Raw genomic sequence first — 21361 nt, 5'->3', positions numbered from 1 at the left:
TAATGGGCTTTTTCTTAATCTCTCCTTATTATCCAACATATTCACTTATCCAATGTTCTGCTGGCCCGTTTACATTGGATAAGCGAGACTCTACTGTACTTCTCTCTAGGCATTTTCTTGGTCCTCAACCACAATTCTATGGTATGATTCTGCCAGAAGTTGACCATAGATTTGAGCAAAAGAATGTAGAAATACTAGAGAGGTATTGTTTCTAGGCATTCAGTGGTATGCTTAAGCAAGAAGCTGCTCATTTCAATAGGGCTCAGTATTATCTCAGGTTTCAGGAACATATCCCCTGAGTATATGAGGGCTATATTACCTTTGCATGATTTAACATCCATCTCCATATCTATATCTATATACATACATACATACATACATACATAGTAAGAGCCACATACATACATATAAATACACACATACACACAACTTTGTTTGTGTTGCTGAAACAGTAAAGAGGCTGCTTTACTGGACAGAAAGTTCTCCAGGACAGAGATCAACTTACCTATCAAGCAGGTATTTCAAGTATTCAGAACAATCCTGCTGGGCTCCCCTTGTGAACCAAGGAGGCCATGAAGCCAATAAAAAGCTTTCAGGTGAAATGGTAGGCCTCTGGAAGAGAAAGGGAGAAAATAATTTATATATGCAATATAGACAGCTGAAGGGAAGGCAAACTGTGGGTGCACCTATGATGTTGAATGAATGCAGGCATTTCCATGGCTCCTAATGCTAGGGAATCATAGGAATTGTAGTTTTACAAGTCTTTAAACCCCCTCTGCCAAAGAGTGCCTCAGGAAACTACAACTCCCAGGGTTCCATAGCATTGTGCCAGCTTGGCTTCGGCAATAGGACCAATTCCCTAGACAGTGGGATCTCTTTCTCTGGCTGTCTTCCAAAAGAGAATGGACCGCTACCTGCTGCAGGTGCTGTAGCTGGAGATCCTGCATTGAGGACACAAAGGTTGCAATTCTGATCCTTTAACAACTGTTTGAAGTTACTCCATCTCTGTACTATTATTTACCTTTGTGTTGATCTTCTCTTCTCTACATTGATATTTAAGTTGCTTTAAGAATGGGAGCCCTTGGTGGCGCAGTGGATTAAACCGCTGAGCTGGTGAACTTGCTGACTGAAAGGTTGGCAGTTTGAATCCGGGGAGCAGAGTGCGCTCCCGCTATTAGCCTCAGTTTCTGCCAACCTAGCAGTTTGAAAACATACCAATGTGAGTAGATCAATAGGTACCGCTCCAGCGGGAAGGTAACAGCACTCCATGCAGTCATGCTGGCCACATGACCTTGGAGGTGTCTATGGACAATGCCGGCTCTTTGGCTTAAACATGGAGATGAGCACCAACCCTCAGAGTCGGATACAACTAGACGTAATATCAGGGGAAACCTTTACCTTTAAGAACTTTACCTTTAAGAATGAAATATAGTAAGAGCCACAAAACCTATATTTGCAGTTTCACTTATTGCCGTCTAGATAAAAATGATCTCGCTAGGAATTTGCTAGGTCATCCCAGCAATTTTATGGTATGCTTCATACAAAAGTTTCCATAACATTGCACTGGAGAATATAGAAGATTTCTAAATTTGTCTTAAGAATATCTAGGTCCTCCAATACAATTGTAGGATACAATGTTAGTGGGACCAGAAGACAGGTGATTTAATGGTGTTTGGTCATATCCACAGTTTCAGGTAACCACAATCTATCTGAGAATGTATTCCCTGCAGATAAAGAGGTCTTACTGTACATAAATGCTACCCACTCAACATTTAAGGAAATAGACAAAGCGGGGACATTCAGCAAGGATTACAAAAGGGCTAGGATTACTAATATATTCCCCAATAATTACCTGACTGTGTTCTAGAAAGGCAAACAGCCACTGAAGCTTTGCCATCAAGGGCTGGGAATTGTTCTCTGCTAAACTCAGCACAGAGCGCCTGAAACTTGAAAGAAACATATTAAAATGGTAAGCCTACTGAATCTATACATGATCAGAATTTAAAGTAGTCTCTATCCATCAAAAAAGCATTAAGAAGACTAAGTTGCTGTGAGTTTTCCAGGCTGTATGGCCATGTTCCAGAAGCATTCTCTCCTGACATTTCGCCCACATTTAGGGCAGGCATCCTCCGAGGCTGTGAGGTCTGTTGGAAATTAGGCAAGTGGAGTTTATATATCTGTGAAAAATCATGGCCAGCTAACACCTCCCAATAAAGGATTCCCCCAGGCAGGAAGTAGCCAGGCTTTGAAGCTGCAAGGTGATTCAATGCTAATCAAGCTGGCCAATTGCAACATTCACACTTGTCTCAAACAGACAGGAGTTCTTTCTCCCACCCTGGATATTCATTCCACAGGTATATAAACCCCACTTGCCTACTTTCCAACAGACCTCACAACCTCTGAGGATGCCTCGTAGATCTAGGTGAAATGTCAGGAGAGAATGCTTCTGGAACATGGCTATATAGCCCGGAAAGCACACAGCAACCCAGTGATTCCGGCCTTGAGAGCCTTCGACAACACATAAATAAGACTATGTACAATGAGAGACGAAAAGCATTCTGAGTTCAGGCATATCTCAAGTCCCTTCTACACTGCCATATAATCCAGATTATCAAAGCAGATAATCCACATTATTTGCTTTGAACTGGATTATATGAGTCTACACTGCCATATAAGGTAAAGGTAAAGGTTTCCCTTGACGTTAAATCCAGTCATGTCCGACTCTGGGAGTTGGTGCTCATCTCCATTTCTAAGCCGAAGAGCCGGCGTTGTCCGTAGACACCTCCAAGGTCATGTGGCCGGCATGACTGCATGGAACGCTGTTACCTTCCCGCTGGAGCGGTACCTATTGATCTACTCACACTTGCATGTTTTCAAACTGCTAGGTTGGCAGAAGCTGGAGCTAACAGCAGGCGCTCACTCCACTCCCGGGTTTGAACCTGGGACCTTTTGGTCTGCAAGTTCAGCAGCTCAGCGCTTTAACACACTGAGCCACCGGAGGCTCTGAACCACATTCATATAACCCCGTTCAAAGCATATAATCTGGATTTTATATGGCAGTGTAGAAGGGGCTTTAGGTAGCAAAACTGATATGTATCCCTGAGTATTACTGTACTTTTTTAAACAGAAAAATTGGTACCAGAGACAAAAAATAACATGGAGCTACATCCTAAACAAGACCATTTTGGCAAACTTTTTATTCAAAACTAACAATATGCACATGTAAACTGAACCTGCATAAGAAAAAGGAAATATTCTTCTTCCATACATCATTTGAAGGCTTCTTCCAAAATGCATTTAAGTCTCTTTTAGCCACTTTGAGTTTGTTTTGGGAGAGGAAAGAACTTTATATAAAAAAGTATAATAATATATGTGTTGTCGAAGGAATTCATGGCCAGAATCACTGAGTTCCTGTGAGTTTTCCAGGCAGTATGGCCATGTTTCAAAAGCATTCTCTCCTGACATTTCACCCACATCTATGGCAGGCATCCTCACCCTCTGCAACCTCACAACCTCTGAGGATGCCTGCCATAAATGTAGGCGAAATGTCAGGAGAGAATGCTTCTGGAACATGGCCATGCTGCCTGGAAAACTCACAGCAACCCTATAATAATATAATACTTAGTTCCATCATCCTTTAAATGGGATGCATATAATAAATACAGAAACAACTAAACCTAATGATCAAAAGTTGTAGAGGAAAACATAAGTGCAAAGACAGGCAAGAAACTTACTCTGAGGCCATGAAGAGAGCTTGGATGATGCTGTTCATATAGCAGGTATTCCCCAGGTTAATTAACCCTATTTTCCCTGTTTCCGATTTGGAGGCCAGGCGGGGGTAAAAACTGGCCAATTCGTTCTTCTGTGAGGTCCAGGCGTTTTGGCCAAGCAAGTGTTTTATTCGGTCTTCGTTTGGAATGGGAAGATCCTTCGGAGAACAAAGCAATCGAAAGAGTAGAATCAGTTTGTGGAATCATAGCGACCGTTTTGATTTTATCAGTTATCATGGATTTCAATTCACCTTGCAAAGGGCACACATGCAGAACATTTGGGGTCCTTTTTGCCAAAAATATAACTTACATACTCAGGAAAGCTACTTGTTGGACTGCTGTTCTCTAAATCTTCCAAACAGGAAATTCTGGAAACTAATAGTTTCCAGCAACTTCCCCAAGTTTTCCCTTATACTCTGCTAAAAACCTTATTCTGACTTTCGCAGAATGTGGTACCCATTTATTGATAATATTTATAATATTCATCATATGCCATCCTCTAAAGCAGGCATGGGCAAACTTCAACCTTCCAGGTGTTTTGGACTTTAACTCCCACAAATCCTAACAGCCACAAACTATACTCCAAAGTTTCTGGAGTATAACAACTACTGTACTTTCAAAGTAAGTATCACACAATTAAAACAGAAAATTACACTTTCAAACCAGGAACAGAACATTTTTCAAATTTTGTTACATAGTATAATTTACCAAGTGATTTGGTGTGTTGGGATCGCTGCTTGAGTTCATTACAACTCAATATTTATCTAAATCCCATTGATCCATTGAATTTACTCTGTTGGGACTTGCCACTGGATTTGAGTCTATTTCTTTTCTTTTTTTAATAGTTTTTATTGTACTTTTATCTATAACTAGCTGTGCCCGGCCACGCGTTGCTGTGGCGTCGTCTGGTGGTGTTGGTGAGAAATTGTTGAGGTAGAGGTGGTATTGAATGTCTGTTGTATGGTTGTCTTTATGTTTAGTATGCATAAAGTGGCAGTGTGGACTCAAGATAATCCAGTTCAAAGCAGATAATATAAGATTCTAAATGGGTTATATAGCTGTATGGAAGGGCCTTGGGTCTACACTGCCATATAATCCAGTTAAAATCTGATAATCTGTGGAAGAGGCCTAAGTGAGGCCTAACTGTGCCTGTCCCCTGGGCTGAGTAGGTTGCTAGGAGACCAAGTGGGCGGAGTTTAGCCTTCAAACTGGCAGCAATTGGATAAAAACTATTATTCCTCTCCCTGTAATTAGGACTTTGTTTTTCTTTTATTTTTGTTGTATCAACCTAGAGCCGTGAATGATGGGTTCTGTTGTCAAATTTCGAGGTTGGGGGGGGCTGTAGTTCTGTTGTTTTGTCCGCTGCCCCGAAGCCATCACTCTTTTATATATATAGACTAGCTGTGCCCGGCCACGCGTTGCTGTGGCGAAACATGGTGGTATGGGAAATAAAGTATTGAGGAATTGGTGGTAGTTAAGGTCAAGGGTAAAGGTTTTCCCCAGACATTAAGCCCAGTCGTGTCTGACTCTGGAGGTTGGTGCCCATCTCCATTTCTAAGCCGAAGAGCCGGCGTTGTCCGTAGACTCCTCCAAGGTCATGTGGGATGACTACATGGAGCGGCGTTACCTTCCCACCGGAGCAGTACCTATTGATCCACTCACATTTGCATGTTTTCGAACTTCTGGCAGAAGCTGGGGCTAACAGTGGGGGCTCTCTCCGCTCCCCCAATTCAAACCTGTGGCCTTTCGGTCCAGAAGTTCAGCAGCTCAGCGCTTTAACACGCTGCGCCATCAGGGGATATTATTTCCTAAAGGTTGTGAATATACAATATTTCTGATTGGTTTTTTTTGTTTGTTGGAGGCAAGTATGAATGCTACAATTAGGAAAAATGATTAGGATGTAATGGCCTTGCAGCTTTAAAGCCTGGCTGTTTCCTCCCTGAGTGAATTTTTTGTTGGGAGCTGTTAGCTGGCCCTGATTGTTTCCTGTCTGGAATTCCCTTGTTTTCAGAGTGGTGTTGTTTGCGATATTTTATGTGCTTCTACTGTCTGTGGCCCTGAGAAAACAGGATTTGCCAGACTTTGATGATGGGAATACTTTGTTGGGAGGTGTTAGCTGGCCCCGATTGTTTCCTGTGTGGAATTCCCCTGTTTATTTACTGTCCTGGTTTTAGAGATTATATTGTTCTGCATTATTCTATCCCAGTAATTATTTCATATTAAAGAAGAATCTCACTTATCCAACATTCGCTTATACAATGTTCTGGATTATCCAACGCAGTCTGCCATCAATGTTTTTGTAGTCAGTGTTTAAATTCATTGTGATATTTTAGTGGTAAATTTGTAAATACAGTACAGTAGAGTCTCACTTATCCAACATAAACGGGCTGGCAGAACGTTGGATAAGCGAATATGTTGGATAATGAGGAATTAAGGATAACCCTATTAAACATCAAATTAAGTTATGATTTTACAAATTAAGCACCAAAACATCATGTTAGACAACAAATTTGTCAGAAAAAGTAGTTCAGTACACAGTAATGCTATATAGTAATTACTGTATTTATGAATTTAGCACCAAAATATCACGATATATTGAAAGCATTGACTACAAAAATGTGTTGGATAATCCAGAACGTTGGATAAGCGAGTGTTGGATAAGTGAGACTCTACTGTAAATACTACATAGCATTACTGCGAATGGAACTACTTTTTCTGTCAAATTTGTTGTATAATATGATGTTTTGGTGCTTAATTTGTATAACGATTACCTAATTTGATGTTTAATTGGCTTTTCCTGAATCCCTTCTTATTATCCAACATATTCACTTATCCTGCCGGCCTGTTTATGTTGGATAAGTGAAACTCTACTGTATATTTCTAATCTTATATTATCTGCTCAGAACTGGATTATATGAGGCTCCTTCTTCACAGCTGTATAAAATGCACACTGAAGTGGATTATATGGTAGTGCGGAGTCAAGATAATCCAGTGCAAAGCAGATAATATAAGATTCTAAATGGGTTATATAGCTGTGTGGAAGGGCCTTGAGTCTACACTGCCATATAATCCAGTGCAAATTAGATAATCTGTGGAAGAAGCCTAAGTGAGGCCTAAATCTGCCTGTCCCCTAACTGAATCCTGGCTGTCCCATGGTTGCTAGGCAACCAAGTGGGCAGAGATTAGCCCTCTAAACTGGCAGCAATTGGATAAAAAAATTATTGCTCTCCCTCTAATTAGGACTTTATTTTTCTTTTCTTTTTGTTGTATCAACCTTGAGGCGTGGATGATGGGTTGTGTTGTCAAATTTTGAGGTTGGGGGGCCTGTACTTTTGTTGTTTTGTGAATTGCCGTGATGCCATCACTCTTTTATATATATAGATTACAGTGAAAGCGAGGAAAACAATTGTGTTGAAAAAGTGGAGTGTAAGTAGAAAACAAAAACCAAGAAGAAAAGGAAAATAAAACAAGAAGAGAAAAGAAAAATAAATAATAAACATAAAAATGGATAAGTAAAAAAATAATAATAAATAAGGATAATAGAAAAAGAAAGAAAGAAAAATTTGAATGACTTCCCATTGACCTCTTGAGGGTTTTAAAATCTTGTAGTCTATTTTCATCTCTGGCATTAACAATCTTGTTATTTTGATGTATTTCACATATCAAATAAGTCTATTGTTAAATTATATCCTTCTTTAAATCTATTTCTTTAACTCAGGGTGCATCTACGCTGTGAAATTAATGCAGTGTGACAATCACTTTAACTGTCGTGACTCAATGTTATGGAATCAATGGTAGATGCAGTTAGGTGAAGCACCAGCATTCTTGGTCGGAAAAAGCTCAAAACCTTGTAAAATTACAGCCCACGTGATTCCATACAATTAAAGTGACATCAAATTGCATTAATGCTGCAGTGTAGGTGCACCCTCATTTAAAAATAAGAAAACATTATCCTCATTTTAGCATAACTTCCCCAATTATTTCTCCCCATTTGTTTGCTGCATGCAGATAAAAAAGGAAGTGGTTACTTTGATGGCCTCCACGACAGGTTCGTAGAGGTCTGGGAATCCCGAGAAACGGAAGAACATGCAGTGGATGAGCTCAGCCAACTGTTCCAAGCAACTTGCGGCCGAATTGGAATTTTCTTTGTTGAGGGCAGCCACCACTTTGGGAATATGAGGAAGAAGCTAGAAAACAAACAAAATCAGCCTCAAAACAAGTGGCTGGAACCAAGTCTCAGAACAACTTGTAACACACCTCCTTAATGGATAAAGTAAAGTTTAGCTTGGTTGTCCTCCTGCTGTTGATTTATCAGAGCTCCACCAAAGCATGAACCTGAATTGTTAATATAACAAGGTAAATAACATTAGCATTAATTTTTTTTTATCGAGTCAGAAGCGACTTGAGAACATCCTGCAAATCACTTCTGGTGTGAGAGAATTGGCTGTCTACAAAGACGATGCCCAGAGAATGCCCGGATGTGTTACCATCCTGCATGGGCTTCTCTCATGTCCCTGCATGAGCTAGGGCTGACAGATGGGAGCTCACCCCGTCTCGCGGATTCAAACCGCCAGCCTTCAAGTCAGCAGTTCAGCCAGCACAAGGGCATCACTGAAACCTGGTGGGATGAGTCTCATGGTTGGAATGTAGTAATAATGGAGTATAAACTATTTTGGAAAAGTAGATTCGTACGTCAAGGATGTTTACACCTGCATGGAGGTTTAGTTTTGACTATGTTTTTAATGGATTTTAACTGAAATTTTTAATACCAATGATATCTAATGTGTGTATATTTTTAGATTTTTAAAAATTGTATGTAAAGGCTTTTAATGTAAGCTGCTTTGAACCTCCTTCCTGGTGGAGAGAAAAGGTGGAGTATAAATAAACATAACAACAACAGCAGCAGCAACAACAGCAACAACAACAACAACAACAACAACAACAACGATACAGCCATGGAGCAGATGTTGTGAGTTCCTTAGATGGGAGTGACCATGTTTTTCTAGACGACCATCTGTCAGGAGGCTTGGATTGTGGCTTCCTATTTATTTATTTATTTACAGTATTTATATTCCGCCCTTCTTTCTCACCCCGAAGGGGACTCAGGGCGGATTACAATGAACACATATATGGCAAACATTCAATTCCAACAGACAAACAACAAATATAGACAGACACAGAGGCATTTAACATTTTTTTCCAGCTTCACGATTCCGGCCACAGGGGGAGCTGTTGCTTCACTGTCCACTGGTGGCTGTACTTCCTCATTCCTTTCCTCGAGTTTTGCTGGCAGTTTTATGATGTTGTAAATTAGTTAAATTAGCCTCCTGCATAAAGCGTACCTAAATTTCCCTAATTGACAGATGCAACTGTCTTTCGGGGCTGCATAGGTCAACAGCAAGCCGGGCTATTTAATGGTCGGGGGCTTAACCCGACCCGGGCTTCGAATTCATGACCTCTCGGTCAGTAGTGATTTATTTCAGCTGGTTACTAGCCAGCTGCGCCACAGCCCGGTCCTATCGGGTAGAATGGGGTTAGACTAGATGACCCTTGGGAGCTCTTTCAGGAATATACAACTCTCTCAAACAAATACTTGACAGAGATTAGAATTTGATTAATTGGAGGTTTCATCAGCTATACATTGGGGGTCAGGACTAAGAGACACAGTAACTTCCATAAAAACACAGTATGGGCCCCATATCCACAGGTTTCATTGATCCTCGCCTGACAAAATCAGCACAACTCCTTGGGCCAGAAATCCTTCAATTTCAAAGGTACAGACAATGCAGTCGCTGTTGCCCGTTTTTGGTCTAAATCTATTCGGCAGCTCATGATCCCTTTATTTTATCAATTTTAAACTTATTTATTATGCAATGCTTTTGACACAAAATAAATAAAGCTATTATTGCTATATCACTAAAGGAAAACACCACTTTAAAACTACTTTCCCCCACCCCACTTTTTCAGGTTGTGTCTTTAAGGGTGCCGCTGCAGTTTGACACCACTTTTGCTACTATGCCTCAATGCAATGGAAGGCTAAAGACCTTGTAAAGCTACAACTGCCATGATTCCCTAGCACTGATCAGTAGCAGTTAAACCAGTATCAAAATGCATTCATTCTACAGTGTAGATGCACACTCAGACTCAAGGACGGTTGTTTCGGCCATACTTCTATTGAGAGATAATTAAAGCCTCAAATACTGTCTTCCTTACCAAGTGAAATGCTTCGTGCGAATGCTGGAAGCTGAGCAGCATATAGCACAGAATAGAGAGCGCTCCCTCCCTCAGGATGGGATACAGCAACTTGGAAAACACCTACAAAATGAAAAAATAGGAGGAAAAACAGATTTAATTGTAGTGTTAATGTAATACAAACTTGGCAATAAGTCAATGGTCAATACCAAGCACGGGCAAACTTCGGCCCTCCAGGTGTTTTGGACTCCAACTCCCACAATTCCTAACAGCCTACCGGCAATTATCTTTGTTGTCAAAGGCTTTCATGGCCAGAATCACTGGGTTGCTGTGAGTTTTCCAGGCTGTATGGCCATGTTCCAGAAGCATTCTCTCCTGACGTTTTGCCTACATCTATGGCAAACAGCCTCAGAGGTTGTGAGGTCTGTTGGAAACTAGGCATCTTTGTTGTCAAAGGCTTTCATGGCCAGAATCATTGGGTTGCTGTGAGTTTTCCGGGCTGTATGGTCATGTTCCAGAAGCATTCTCTCCTGACATTTTGCCTACATCTATGGCAAGCATCCTCAGAGGTTGTGAGGTCTGTTGGAAACTAGGCATCTTTGTTGTCAAAGGCTTTCATGGCCAGAATCATTGGGTTGCTGTGAGTTTTCCGGGCTGTATGGCCATGTTCCAGAAGCATTCTCTCCTGACATTTTGCCTACATCTATGGCAAGCATCCTCAGAGGTTGTGAGGTCTGTTGGAAACTAGGCATCTTTGTTGTCAAAGGCTTTCATGGCCAGAATCACTGGGTTGCTGTGAGATTTCCAAGCTGTTCCAAAGCATTCTCTCCTGGCATTTCGCCCACATTTATGGCAGGCATCCTCAGAGGTTGTGAGGTCTGTTGGAAATTATTTTATTGATTTTATTTATTACAATATTTATATCCTGCCCTTCTCACCCAACAGAGGACTCAGTAAGTTTTACATATCTGTGGAATAACGTCCAGGGTGGGAGAAATAACTCTTGTCTGTTGGAGGCAAATTTGAATGTCACAATTGGCCACCTTGATTAGCATTGAATAGCCTTGCAACTTCAAAGCTTGGCGGCTTCTTGCCTGGGGGAATCCTTTGTTGGGAGGTGTTAGCTGGCCCTGATTATTTCCTGTCTGGAATTTCCCTGTTTTCTGGGTGTTGCTTTTTATTTACTTTACCATAATTAATCTACGGATCCAGTGGGCTTTAATGGCCAAGATAGGTTTTATATCCTAGTTCTAAGTCACTTGCGATAAAGAAAGTTGTATTAAACACAGTAATCCGGTCTATAATACCGACCCTCTCAATTTTGGAAAGCGTGACTTCGATTAAGATGCTGAACTTCTTCACTGCAGCCAAGCCCTTGAGCAAAGCAATGATCCATTTGTCTATGTTCTTCCCCAGAGGCCAGGAGACCCACTCAATCATCCTGCAAGGAGAGAAGATTCATTAAAAATAAAGTCCACACAATGCAACTTGGAAAGTTACCATAAGTTGTATTCAAATTGCAGCTCCCAAGCCTATTGAGAGTTATCAGGGGCAGCTTGTAGCTTCTATGAGTGAGACAGTAAATCTATTGTAGATTGTAGTTAAAGTGGTGTCAAACTGTATTAATTCTATAGTGTAGATGCATCCTCAGTATCTCTCTTCCTTTCTCAGCCTTCAATGTGGTAAAGCTGATTTGCTGCCTTATATGAGTATTTCACACTCCCACATCTCCGCGTTGTTTGAATTCAGGGCTGGTTTTATAGCTTCAACAGTTTTATTGTGTACTGTTCTCCCTACCGTTCACTGTTTGACATTTTATGTGTTTCCATTTATCTTTACAATGCCTTAGAGAACTCTAGCTACTGGGGCAGCTTAAAAGTGCAACAAATGAATCATTTTTTTCCCAGTTCGTAAGTTAATTAACTAATTAATTAAGAATGCATTCCAGCTTTTTGTCCAGACACAGTCCCATCAGGACAATTTACATGAATATAAAATCCTAAAAATACCAGTTTTGGTTAAGAGTGTGGTATTGTTGTTGTTGTTGCTGTGTGCCTTCAAGTCATTTCCAACTTATGGTGACCCTAAAGCAAACCTATCATGGGGTTTTCTTTGCAATGTATTTGCAGAGGAAGTGTGCCATTGCTTTCCTCTGAAGCTGAGAGAGTTTTTTTTTTCATGTCAGGAGCAACCAGAGTTGCTTCTGGAGTGAGAGAATTGGCCGTCTGCAAGGACATTGCCCAGGGGACGCCCGGATGTTTTGATGTTTTTACCATCCTTGTGGGAGGCTTCTCTCATGTCCCCGCATGGAGCTGGAGCTGATAGAGGGAGCTCATCCACACTCTCCCCAGGTGGGATTCGAACCTGGCAGCTTTCAGGTCAGCAACCCAACCTTCTAGTCACTTAGTCCACTACGCCATCTGGGGGCTCCTTGAGTGAGTGTGACTCACTCAAGGTGGCCAAGTAGGGATTCGATTTTTGTTCTCTGAAAATCAAGCACCCAAACCACTATTTTTGGAAAATGAAAATCTCCATAACCTTTTGAAGAATTTATGATCCTTGGAAAGGTATGACCTTGCTAGAAGTTGCAACCTTTTGACAAAAAGATGCCATAACCTCTTGGTAAAAAGAGTCAGCACCTTTTGGGAAAATGGCATTCATGCAAGGCAACTAGGGGTGCTTCCAGACAGCACTAAATCATAGGTTTCAAACAGGGGCAAAAATCCCAGGACTTCAGAGGGAGTCTACATACAGACCTGTTAGTCCTGGGATTTCTGCCTCCATTGTCCAGACTTGCTGCTTTGTTCCAAGATTCAGAGATTCCCAAGATGGCCAATCTGAAACTTCCATGGGAAACCTCAGCAGCTTCTTTTTAAAAAAGCCCCGAAGTGCTAATATATGGATATGTGGATCACTGCAAAAGTTCTGTTCTTTGTCCTGACCAGAAAAACTGTGCTCGTCAGACATTTCATGAAGTATCTGCCACACAAACAAACCTCATGGGATAGGACCACTTGTGCCCAAGTCAGCACTGCACAAAGAAACAGGAACAGACACTTTCAAGCCAGGAACAGAACTTTGTCATTATTGACACTTTTTAGAGCCTGGCTGCCTGGCCATCTGTCCAGACAGATCTGGTTGTGTACTTGTGGCATCAAACAATGGGGTGCTGTTTCTAGGTTAGACATGGCTGTTCCTATTAGCCTCCTGCATGATCTTGGCTCTCAGTATTTACATTTCTCTTCAGTACATCCCATGTCCCAACAGCCAGTAGTAAGTTTTTGCCATTTACTAAACTGCATCCATGTTGTCAGCATATATCCAATGAGGAACTAACATAACCCAGCAACATCATCCTGTTGTTACCTGGCACAAGTACACCACGAAAGCTGTCTGCACAGATGGCCATACAACAAGGTCTGACTAATTACAGTAATGATGACATTCTGTTCCTGGTTTGAAAGTGTATGTTCCTGTTTAATTGTGTACTACTTAATGTGAAAATACTTGTTGCATCCCAGGAACTTCATTTTTCTGCCACAAACTTTATTAAATAGGTAAAAAACAAAATTCCTCTTCCCAGGACAAAGTTTTTGCCTTCTACTCAAGTGTCGCCTTCTTTTTAGGAACCAAACAATCAGGAACAAACAAAACCCGGGAACAAATCCAGATAAAAAATTCTGTGATTTCCGATTGCAGGGACATACAGACATGCAAAGATCCGGATATTTGGCTCAAAACTGCTATATTCCTGCACCTGGAAATCTCGCGTTTTTTGCCTTTTGCAGCAATCGCTTCCAGGTTTACATGGAATGGCCACCCTCCTGATTGCTGCAGGAGCTCCTGGGGTAAAAATACTGTCTGGATTGGCCCTAGGTTTTTCGGCTGTTAAACTGATGTACTTAGGTATGTCTTTGAGCTGTTGGGGACAAAGATTTGCCAATGCACAAAACACACACACCTATCTATCTATAAAAGAGTTTCAGAAGTGTTCTTTTTAGTTGCCCACAAAACATCTACTCTCCCTTAAAATATATTTGCCTTCAAATCATGCTCTCAAGAGACAAAAATACACAGACTTCTTTAAAAGTGACATAGTTAGTTTACTCACAAACTTCATGTATTCAGCATACAGGTACTTTGCATATCAATCTAGTTACAAATAGGATTTGAAGTAGTTTCTCTGTGTAGGTAACACAGGGCATCTTTCTTAGAATCAATAGTCCATAGTCCAAAGCATATCTCTGTTCTGAGAGTCTAATAGCGCCTCTATCTAGTTTGAAAGTCCAATGGAGTCTCTAAGGATACTGTTCCTCCTGAAGTTGAAAGCCTACAGTTTCTGTTGATGTCTCAAAGCAAACAGTTCCTAACATGGAGTCTGAGTCCTAAACAATCTCTGTTCTGATCACATGGTCTGAAGCCCCTCTCACAATAAAGTTAAAGTAAAATTGCATACCAATGCACACATATACAATACAGTAAGCAATCTGAATTATAAACAAAACAAGCAACTAGTGGAGGCTTGAGAAGGTTCCTATTTCCAGCAACTACGGATATATCTACACTGCAGAATTAATGCAGCTTGATACCACTTTAACTGCCATAGTTTAATGCTGTGGAATCCTGCAAGTTGTAAATTCAAAAGGCTTTTTGCCTACACTGCAAACCACAACTCCTAGGATCCCACAGCATTGAGCCAGGACAATTACAGTGGTGTCAAACTGCATTAATTCCACAATGAAGATACAACCAGAAACTGAACGTGGTCCCATAAGCTTTCATGGGCAGGACTGTGGCACATCTGGTTAGTAGCCAGCTGCAATAAATCACTACTGACCGCGAGGTCATGAGTTTGAAGCCCGGGTCGGGTTAAGCCACCCATTGAATAGCCCAACTTGCTGTTTACCTAAGCAGCCCGAAAGACAGTTGCATCTGTCAACTAGGAAATTTAGGTACACTTTATGCGGGAGGCTAATTTAACTAATTTACAACACCATAAAACTGCCAGCAGCATGTGGAAAGGAATGAGGAAGTACAGCACTCGGTGTCACTAGTGGACAGTGAAGCAACAACTCCTCCTGTGGCCGGAATCGAGCATACCCTCATGAAGCTGGAAATGTTAAAAGTGCCTGTGTGTGTGTCTATACTGTATGTTGTTTGTCTGATTGCATTGAATATTTGCCATATATATGCGCATTGTAATCCGCCCTGAGTCCCCTTCGGGGTGAGAAGGGCGGAATAGAAATACTGTGAGTAAGTAAATAAATAATGGACTTTGGGCTTATCTGTATTGACCCAAACCTCATACTTCCTGCAAATGGACTCTCCTAATAACTCACAGCAGCTTCTGGTGAGTGTTCTGGGGTTTTATTTAGCTATATTCAAACTCTGCCTCACCTTTGGCAAAGTTTGGGAATACTTCAGTATTCCCAAAATATCACAGAGCTTTGGGGCTGTCTGGACATTGGGATCAGGTGTGATGTAACCCAATCCGCTGTTACCAGATGGAAACCACAACCAGTACCACAATCAAATATAACACATAAACTAATCTGAAAAAAGTAAACCCGGAAATATGGCACGTTGACTATTCAGGAAAATATAGAACAGAAGAGCTATTTGTGGTAAGTGCAATGCCAGGATGAGCACCTTGTATCAGCACACTTGGCTTCGGAGAAGATGATGCAGTCTTGCAAAGAAAGACGCTTTTTGCCAGGTCAATTGACTTTAAGTGTCTCCTCCAGAGCATCCTAATTGCATTTCAGGAGGTCTGCTTCGTGTCTCTCCCAACTCTGCCCTGCCAGAGAGGGACATTTTAAAAAGGAGGGGAAAAGAGATCGATCTTTCAAGGGCTAATTTTAGAAATGTATGGCTTCTGCGTGGAAGCACTGCCAGTTAATAGCACCTGCCATTAGCTGCGCTGGAAAACGGAGAAAAGAGACCCAAAGCAAGTTTTGAAAACTATATTTTTAATAAAAAAGAGGAAGGGGATACAGGGGTCAGTGGGAAGTTATAGGGAGGGAGAATTACAGGATTTATTTTATATATTTATTCATTTATTTTGATCAACGACAAGCAGGAAGGGAAACAATATAAAGTAAGTAAAACAAAGCGAGGCATTAAGATACATATTTAAATCAGAAGGTAATTTTTGTATTTGATTTCCTCGTTTTGTTGGTTTTATTTAGCATCTGCATTTGGGTTTTTAAACTTTATTTTATTTTCAATTGCTTAGAAGCATCCTTTTTTGAAAACATAATAAAAATTAAGGAAAAGGAAGAAAAGGAAGACCTGAGTGTTGTCATAAACAGGCTTGGGAAAAGAAGAGACAGTAGAGTCTCGCTTATCCAACCTTTGCTTAACCAACATTCTGTATTATCCAACGCAGTTTGCCATTTAGTAGTCAATGTTTTTGTAGTCAGATTTTCAATACATCATTAAGTTTAGGTGCTACATTCGTAAATACAGTAATTATTATATAACGTTATCATGTATTGAACAGTTTTTTTGTTGTAAAACATTATTTTTGTAAAATCATAACATAATTTGATGTTTAATAGGCTTTTCCTTAATCCCTCTTTATTATCCAACATTTTTGCTTATCCAACATTCTGCCAGCCCGTTTATGTTGGATAAGCGAGACCCTACTGTAATTCCTTTATGGCTACAACTCCCAGAAAATGAAAGTTATCCAGGAAGGTTCCGCACTCTACAATTATAACAGTTTGATTGCACTTTAACTGTCATGGATTCATCTTGTGGAATTCTGGACTTTGCGGTCTTGTGAGGTACTCAGGCAGGATGTACGGTGCAATATAATCTAGTTTCTGATTCCAGATTATCTGCTTTGAACTTGATTATATGAGTTTACACTGCCATATCATCCAGTTCAAAGCACATATAATCTGGATTCAGAAACTGGATTATATGGGGCCTCAGTCTTCGCTGAATTAGGAATTTCAGAGACAGAAGAGGTAGCAACCTCAATTCAGATATCTATCTATCTATCTCTAAAACAGTAAAGTATTTATTGTATTTCTACCCCATTCTATCTCAGCCCAGAGGGGACTCGGAGTAGCTTCCAATTTTGGCAAATATTCAATGCCAGTTGAAATATAAAAGCATACAATACACAACACGTTAAACTTAAACACATTAATTTACAGGGATTAATATATATTAATATATTATTATATATTAATTAATATTAATATATAATATATTAATAATATATTAATACATATTAAACACCTTAATAGTCCACAAGCATTCTATGTGTGCATTTACACAGTAAAAATTTTACAGTTTGACATCACTTAACTGCCATGGCTCAATGTTACGTATTTCTGGGAGTTGTAATTTGGGGAGGCACTGATCTTCGGCAGAGAAAGCTAAAGACCTTGCAAAACTACAACTCCCAACATTCCACAGCATTAAGCCATGGCAAACTGGTACGTTATTTCTACAGTGTAGATTCACACAAAGTCTTGATGAATATATCAATTTGCTTCCCCTACCATCAAACCTGTAAAAATCTTAAATTCTCTTGTTTAATTTATTTTTAAAAACCTGTGAATTTTAGAAAGTTCTTATAGCAGGCCCTCAGTATCCACTGAGATTTGCTTCCAGGATATGTGGATATCAAAATCCATACATGTATAAGTCTCATTATATACAATGGCATAGTAAAATAATGACCACTTTATAAAATCGCAAATAAAGATTTGCTTGTAGGATTTTTGTAATATTTGCAAGCCGCAGATGGTGGAATCCATGAGTGCACAATCCATTAATATGGAGAACCAACTATTATTTTAAAAATAAACAAACTTCTCATAAATCCATATTTGTAGCACTACTCACAGTAGTACATCCAGTACGATTCAGGTGTGTTTATCTGGGGGTTTCCCTTACCTGCCAATTGCCATCATCATCTGAACATCTGTTATGCTGTCATCGTTGGTGAGGTTTCTTAGGATCCCATCCATTAGTTCCATTGGGACATACTGGACCACGCTGGCCAAGGCAATAGACGGTGGGTCCTGATCTTCTGCAAGACCATTTAGACACAAACAAAAGCAAAACAGTATCAGAACCCGCAGGTAAGATTTCATATTTTGTGACTTTACTTTTTTATTTAGTTAGGGAAATATCTTCCTCCACATTTCCATCTGCATTTCCATCTAACTATTAGGAAGAACTTCTTAGCGGTCAGAGTTATTAGACAGTGGAATATGCTGCCCCCAAGTCCGGCGGAGTCTCCTTCTCTGGAGGTTTTGAAGCAGAGACTGGATGGCCATATGTTGGGAGGGTTTTGATTGTATTTGCCTGCATGGCAGGGGGTTGGCCCTTGGGGTCTCTTCCAATTCTATGAGTCTACGAATCTATGAAATATAAAGAATCCTGACCATTCTGAAAACTTGGATGGGAAAATGGTGTTGGTGGCCAGGAGCAGCTGGCCCTTAATGTGGCATTGGTACTTTCTGTGCGGAATGATCCTCATATCAAAACCCAAACCTACCCTCAACATATCCATGAGGTCAAGTTTCACTCATAACTTCATGCATTTAAATATACAGATATATTTCTTGTCAGGTTAAACTTTAAAACATTCAGTTTGTGTCTTTAACTTATAGTGCTTAACAGTCTCTTCAAAAACTATATTGCTCCATACAGTTCTCTTTCATAACAGTCTACTTCCAACTGACTGAAGCCTCAACAGTCTTCTAACTTCTAACACTGGTTTCTGTACTCAGACAGACTCAAGCCTCAACTGTCTTCTAACTTCTAACACTGGTTTCTGTACTCAAACAGACTCAAGCCTCAACTGTCTTCTAACTTCTAACACTGGCTTCTGTACTCAAACAGACTCAAGCCTCAACTGTCTTCTAACTTCTAACATTGGCTTCTGTACTCAGACAGACTCAAGCCTCAACTGTCTTCTAACTTCTAACACTGGTTTCTGTACTCAAATAGACTCAAGCCTCAACTGTCTTCTAACTTCTAACACTGGCTTCTGTACTCAAACAGACTCAAGCCTCAACTGTCTTCTAACTTCTAACACTGGCTTCTGTACTCAAACAGACTCAAGACTCAACTGTCTTCTAACTTCTAACAGACTCAAGCCTCGATTTCTGTATTCAAATAGACCCAAGCCTCAACTGTCATCTAATTTCTAATACATGGGACATATATGCCCCAATTATGAATAGCACCAATAATACACATCGTTGCATTGCAGCCCTCCTTACCGGTTGATGAAATGATTGCAAAGAGTTCTTTCAAGGACGGGAGAATAGAGGACACCTGAATCTTCCATATTTTCTGCAGCAAGAGGCCAACCTTGATGACGTGGTCCAGGAAGTCCACGATGGCCTCCTCTCTCCCCGACGTGGTTCGGAATTGGCCGATGCACCGGATGAGCTGCTGGCAGAACAGAGCCTGCCGTTTCCCCGTAGGAATACACTGAGGATACTGGATCAAGAGTTTGCTGATTTTCATGCACTGCTTGAGTCCCGGCCTCTCGCAAACCTTTCGGAGAACTTCGGTCCTCAGAAGGCTGAAAATATCACTAGCCGACGGGCGATCCAAAACGAAGGCCAACCCGAGGTGGATGTAATCAAAGACATACAGGCTTCTTTTGCCAAGGGGTCCATAGCCCTCTTGGAGGAGGCTGAGCAGGAAACGGACGTTGAAGAACTCTTCAAAGACCTCCTGGTGGTAAAGGCCATAGGCTTCCAGGACCTCTTTGCCAACCGACCTCTTGAACTTGGTATCGCCCACGAGGAAGAGTTTGGTAGAAAGCTCGAGCATCAACCAGCACTGTTCGCTGTCCATGGACTGTTTCGAAGCTTCAATGACACGCCGCACTAACCCTTGTTTCATGTGGTCGGGGTAAGACGACATCACGATGGCTTCAAGGATCTTGTCCATCTTGACCTTTTTCTAAGGGATGGAAAAAAAGAACAAAGTAAATGCACTAACCATTTACCTTCCACTTTTGTAGACTGAAGGTTTTCATTATAAATTCAAAGACATAGCCATGCTAATCAGGAATATCAGTATACAAAGGGATCTTTGAGAACTAAGTTGGTAATACAAGCTTGAAAAAGAACAAAATCTGGCTACCAATATTAAAAAACTCAAAATCAGAAAGTAAATAAGGAACAACATTCTGAAAACAGAGCAATTCCAAACATGAATCAATCAGGGGCAGCTAACAACTCTGAACAAAAGCCAGGACATGAAGCTTGCAATGCCATGTAATGCTAATCAAGGTGATTAATATCAGCATTCACACTGGCCTCCAACAGACAAGAGTTCTTTCCTCCACCCTGGACCTTCCACAATATATAAACCTTCCTTGCTTAGTTTCTCCATATACTTCACAACCTCTAAGGATGCCTGCCATAGATGTGGGCGAAACGGCAGGAGAGAATACTTCTGGAACATGGCCATACAGCCCGGAAAGTACACAACTCTTTTCTGGATATTGTTCAGCAGCTTGGATAGCTAAAGCTGAACTGAAAACCTAAGATTTTACCAACATGGAAGTACCACCCATAATCGCATCAAAAACCACTAAAAGAAATAAACAAGCCATCCAACTTGTTGCTGTTGTGTGTCTTCAAGTTGTTTCTGACTTAAGCTGTTCCTAAGGTGGACTTATCACAGGATTTTCTTGGCAAAATTGGCAATGAAGTGTAGCTTTTGCCTGAGAGACTGTGACTTGCCCAAGGTCACCCATTAGGTTTCCATGGCTGAGTGAAGATTTGAACCCTTGTCTCCCAGAGTCCTAGTCCAACGCTCAAGTCACTACACCATGTTGGCTCTCCAACTACAACTTTCCATATATGGTTGAAGGTGGATAGCAAAGAAGTCTGAGACAAAGAGAATCAACTCATTTGGAATAAAGTTCTGGAGAAGAATTATGCAAATGGCATAGACATTCAAAAATGAATCTGATAATATTCCTCCCATCTCCTTGAAGTGAAAATAACAAAGCTGAAATTATCATGCTTTGGATATATCATGAGCCCGCATGGCGTATTAGGGGAGAAATAATGCTTGGTAAAGTAGAAGGCCATAGTAAAAGAATAAGTGTGCTCACAGGTACTCAGGATGCATCTACACTGTAGAACAAATGCAGTTTGATACCACTTTAATTGCCATGGCTCAAGACTATGGAATCTTGAAAGTTGTAGTTTGGTGAGGCATCAACCCTCTTTGGCAAAGAAAGCTAAATACTTTGTAAACCTACAACTCCCAGTATTGACCAATGGCAGTTAAAGTGGTGTCAAACTGTGCTAATTTTACAGTGTAGATGCATCCCCAGTCAAGGAAATGATGGGCCTAATTTTGCAATTAGGCTGGGCTGATGAAGTCTGATGAAGTCTGAA

General features: G+C 40.7%; 1 protein-coding gene across 1 annotated transcript in view; it reads right to left on the bottom strand.

The window, feature by feature from the left end:
• usp35 (ubiquitin specific peptidase 35) overlaps positions 1-21361 on the bottom strand; it is a 34898-nt gene that overhangs the window by 6553 nt on the left and 6984 nt on the right. The window contains exons 2-9 of the mRNA XM_062974512.1: positions 19214-19907; positions 17877-18012; positions 11274-11403; positions 9984-10085; positions 7799-7957; positions 3735-3928; positions 1853-1946; positions 506-612 (exon numbers count right to left, since the gene is read on the bottom strand). Coding sequence (XP_062830582.1) covers positions 506-612; positions 1853-1946; positions 3735-3928; positions 7799-7957; positions 9984-10085; positions 11274-11403; positions 17877-18012; positions 19214-19907 — 1616 coding nt within the window. The remainder of the gene's footprint in view (positions 1-505; positions 613-1852; positions 1947-3734; positions 3929-7798; positions 7958-9983; positions 10086-11273; positions 11404-17876; positions 18013-19213; positions 19908-21361) is intronic.

Source organism: Anolis carolinensis, chromosome 3 (genome assembly GCF_035594765.1).
Source record: "Anolis carolinensis isolate JA03-04 chromosome 3, rAnoCar3.1.pri, whole genome shotgun sequence".
NCBI lineage: Eukaryota > Metazoa > Chordata > Lepidosauria > Squamata > Dactyloidae > Anolis > Anolis carolinensis.
This window is presented reverse-complemented; position numbering and strand designations above follow the sequence as displayed.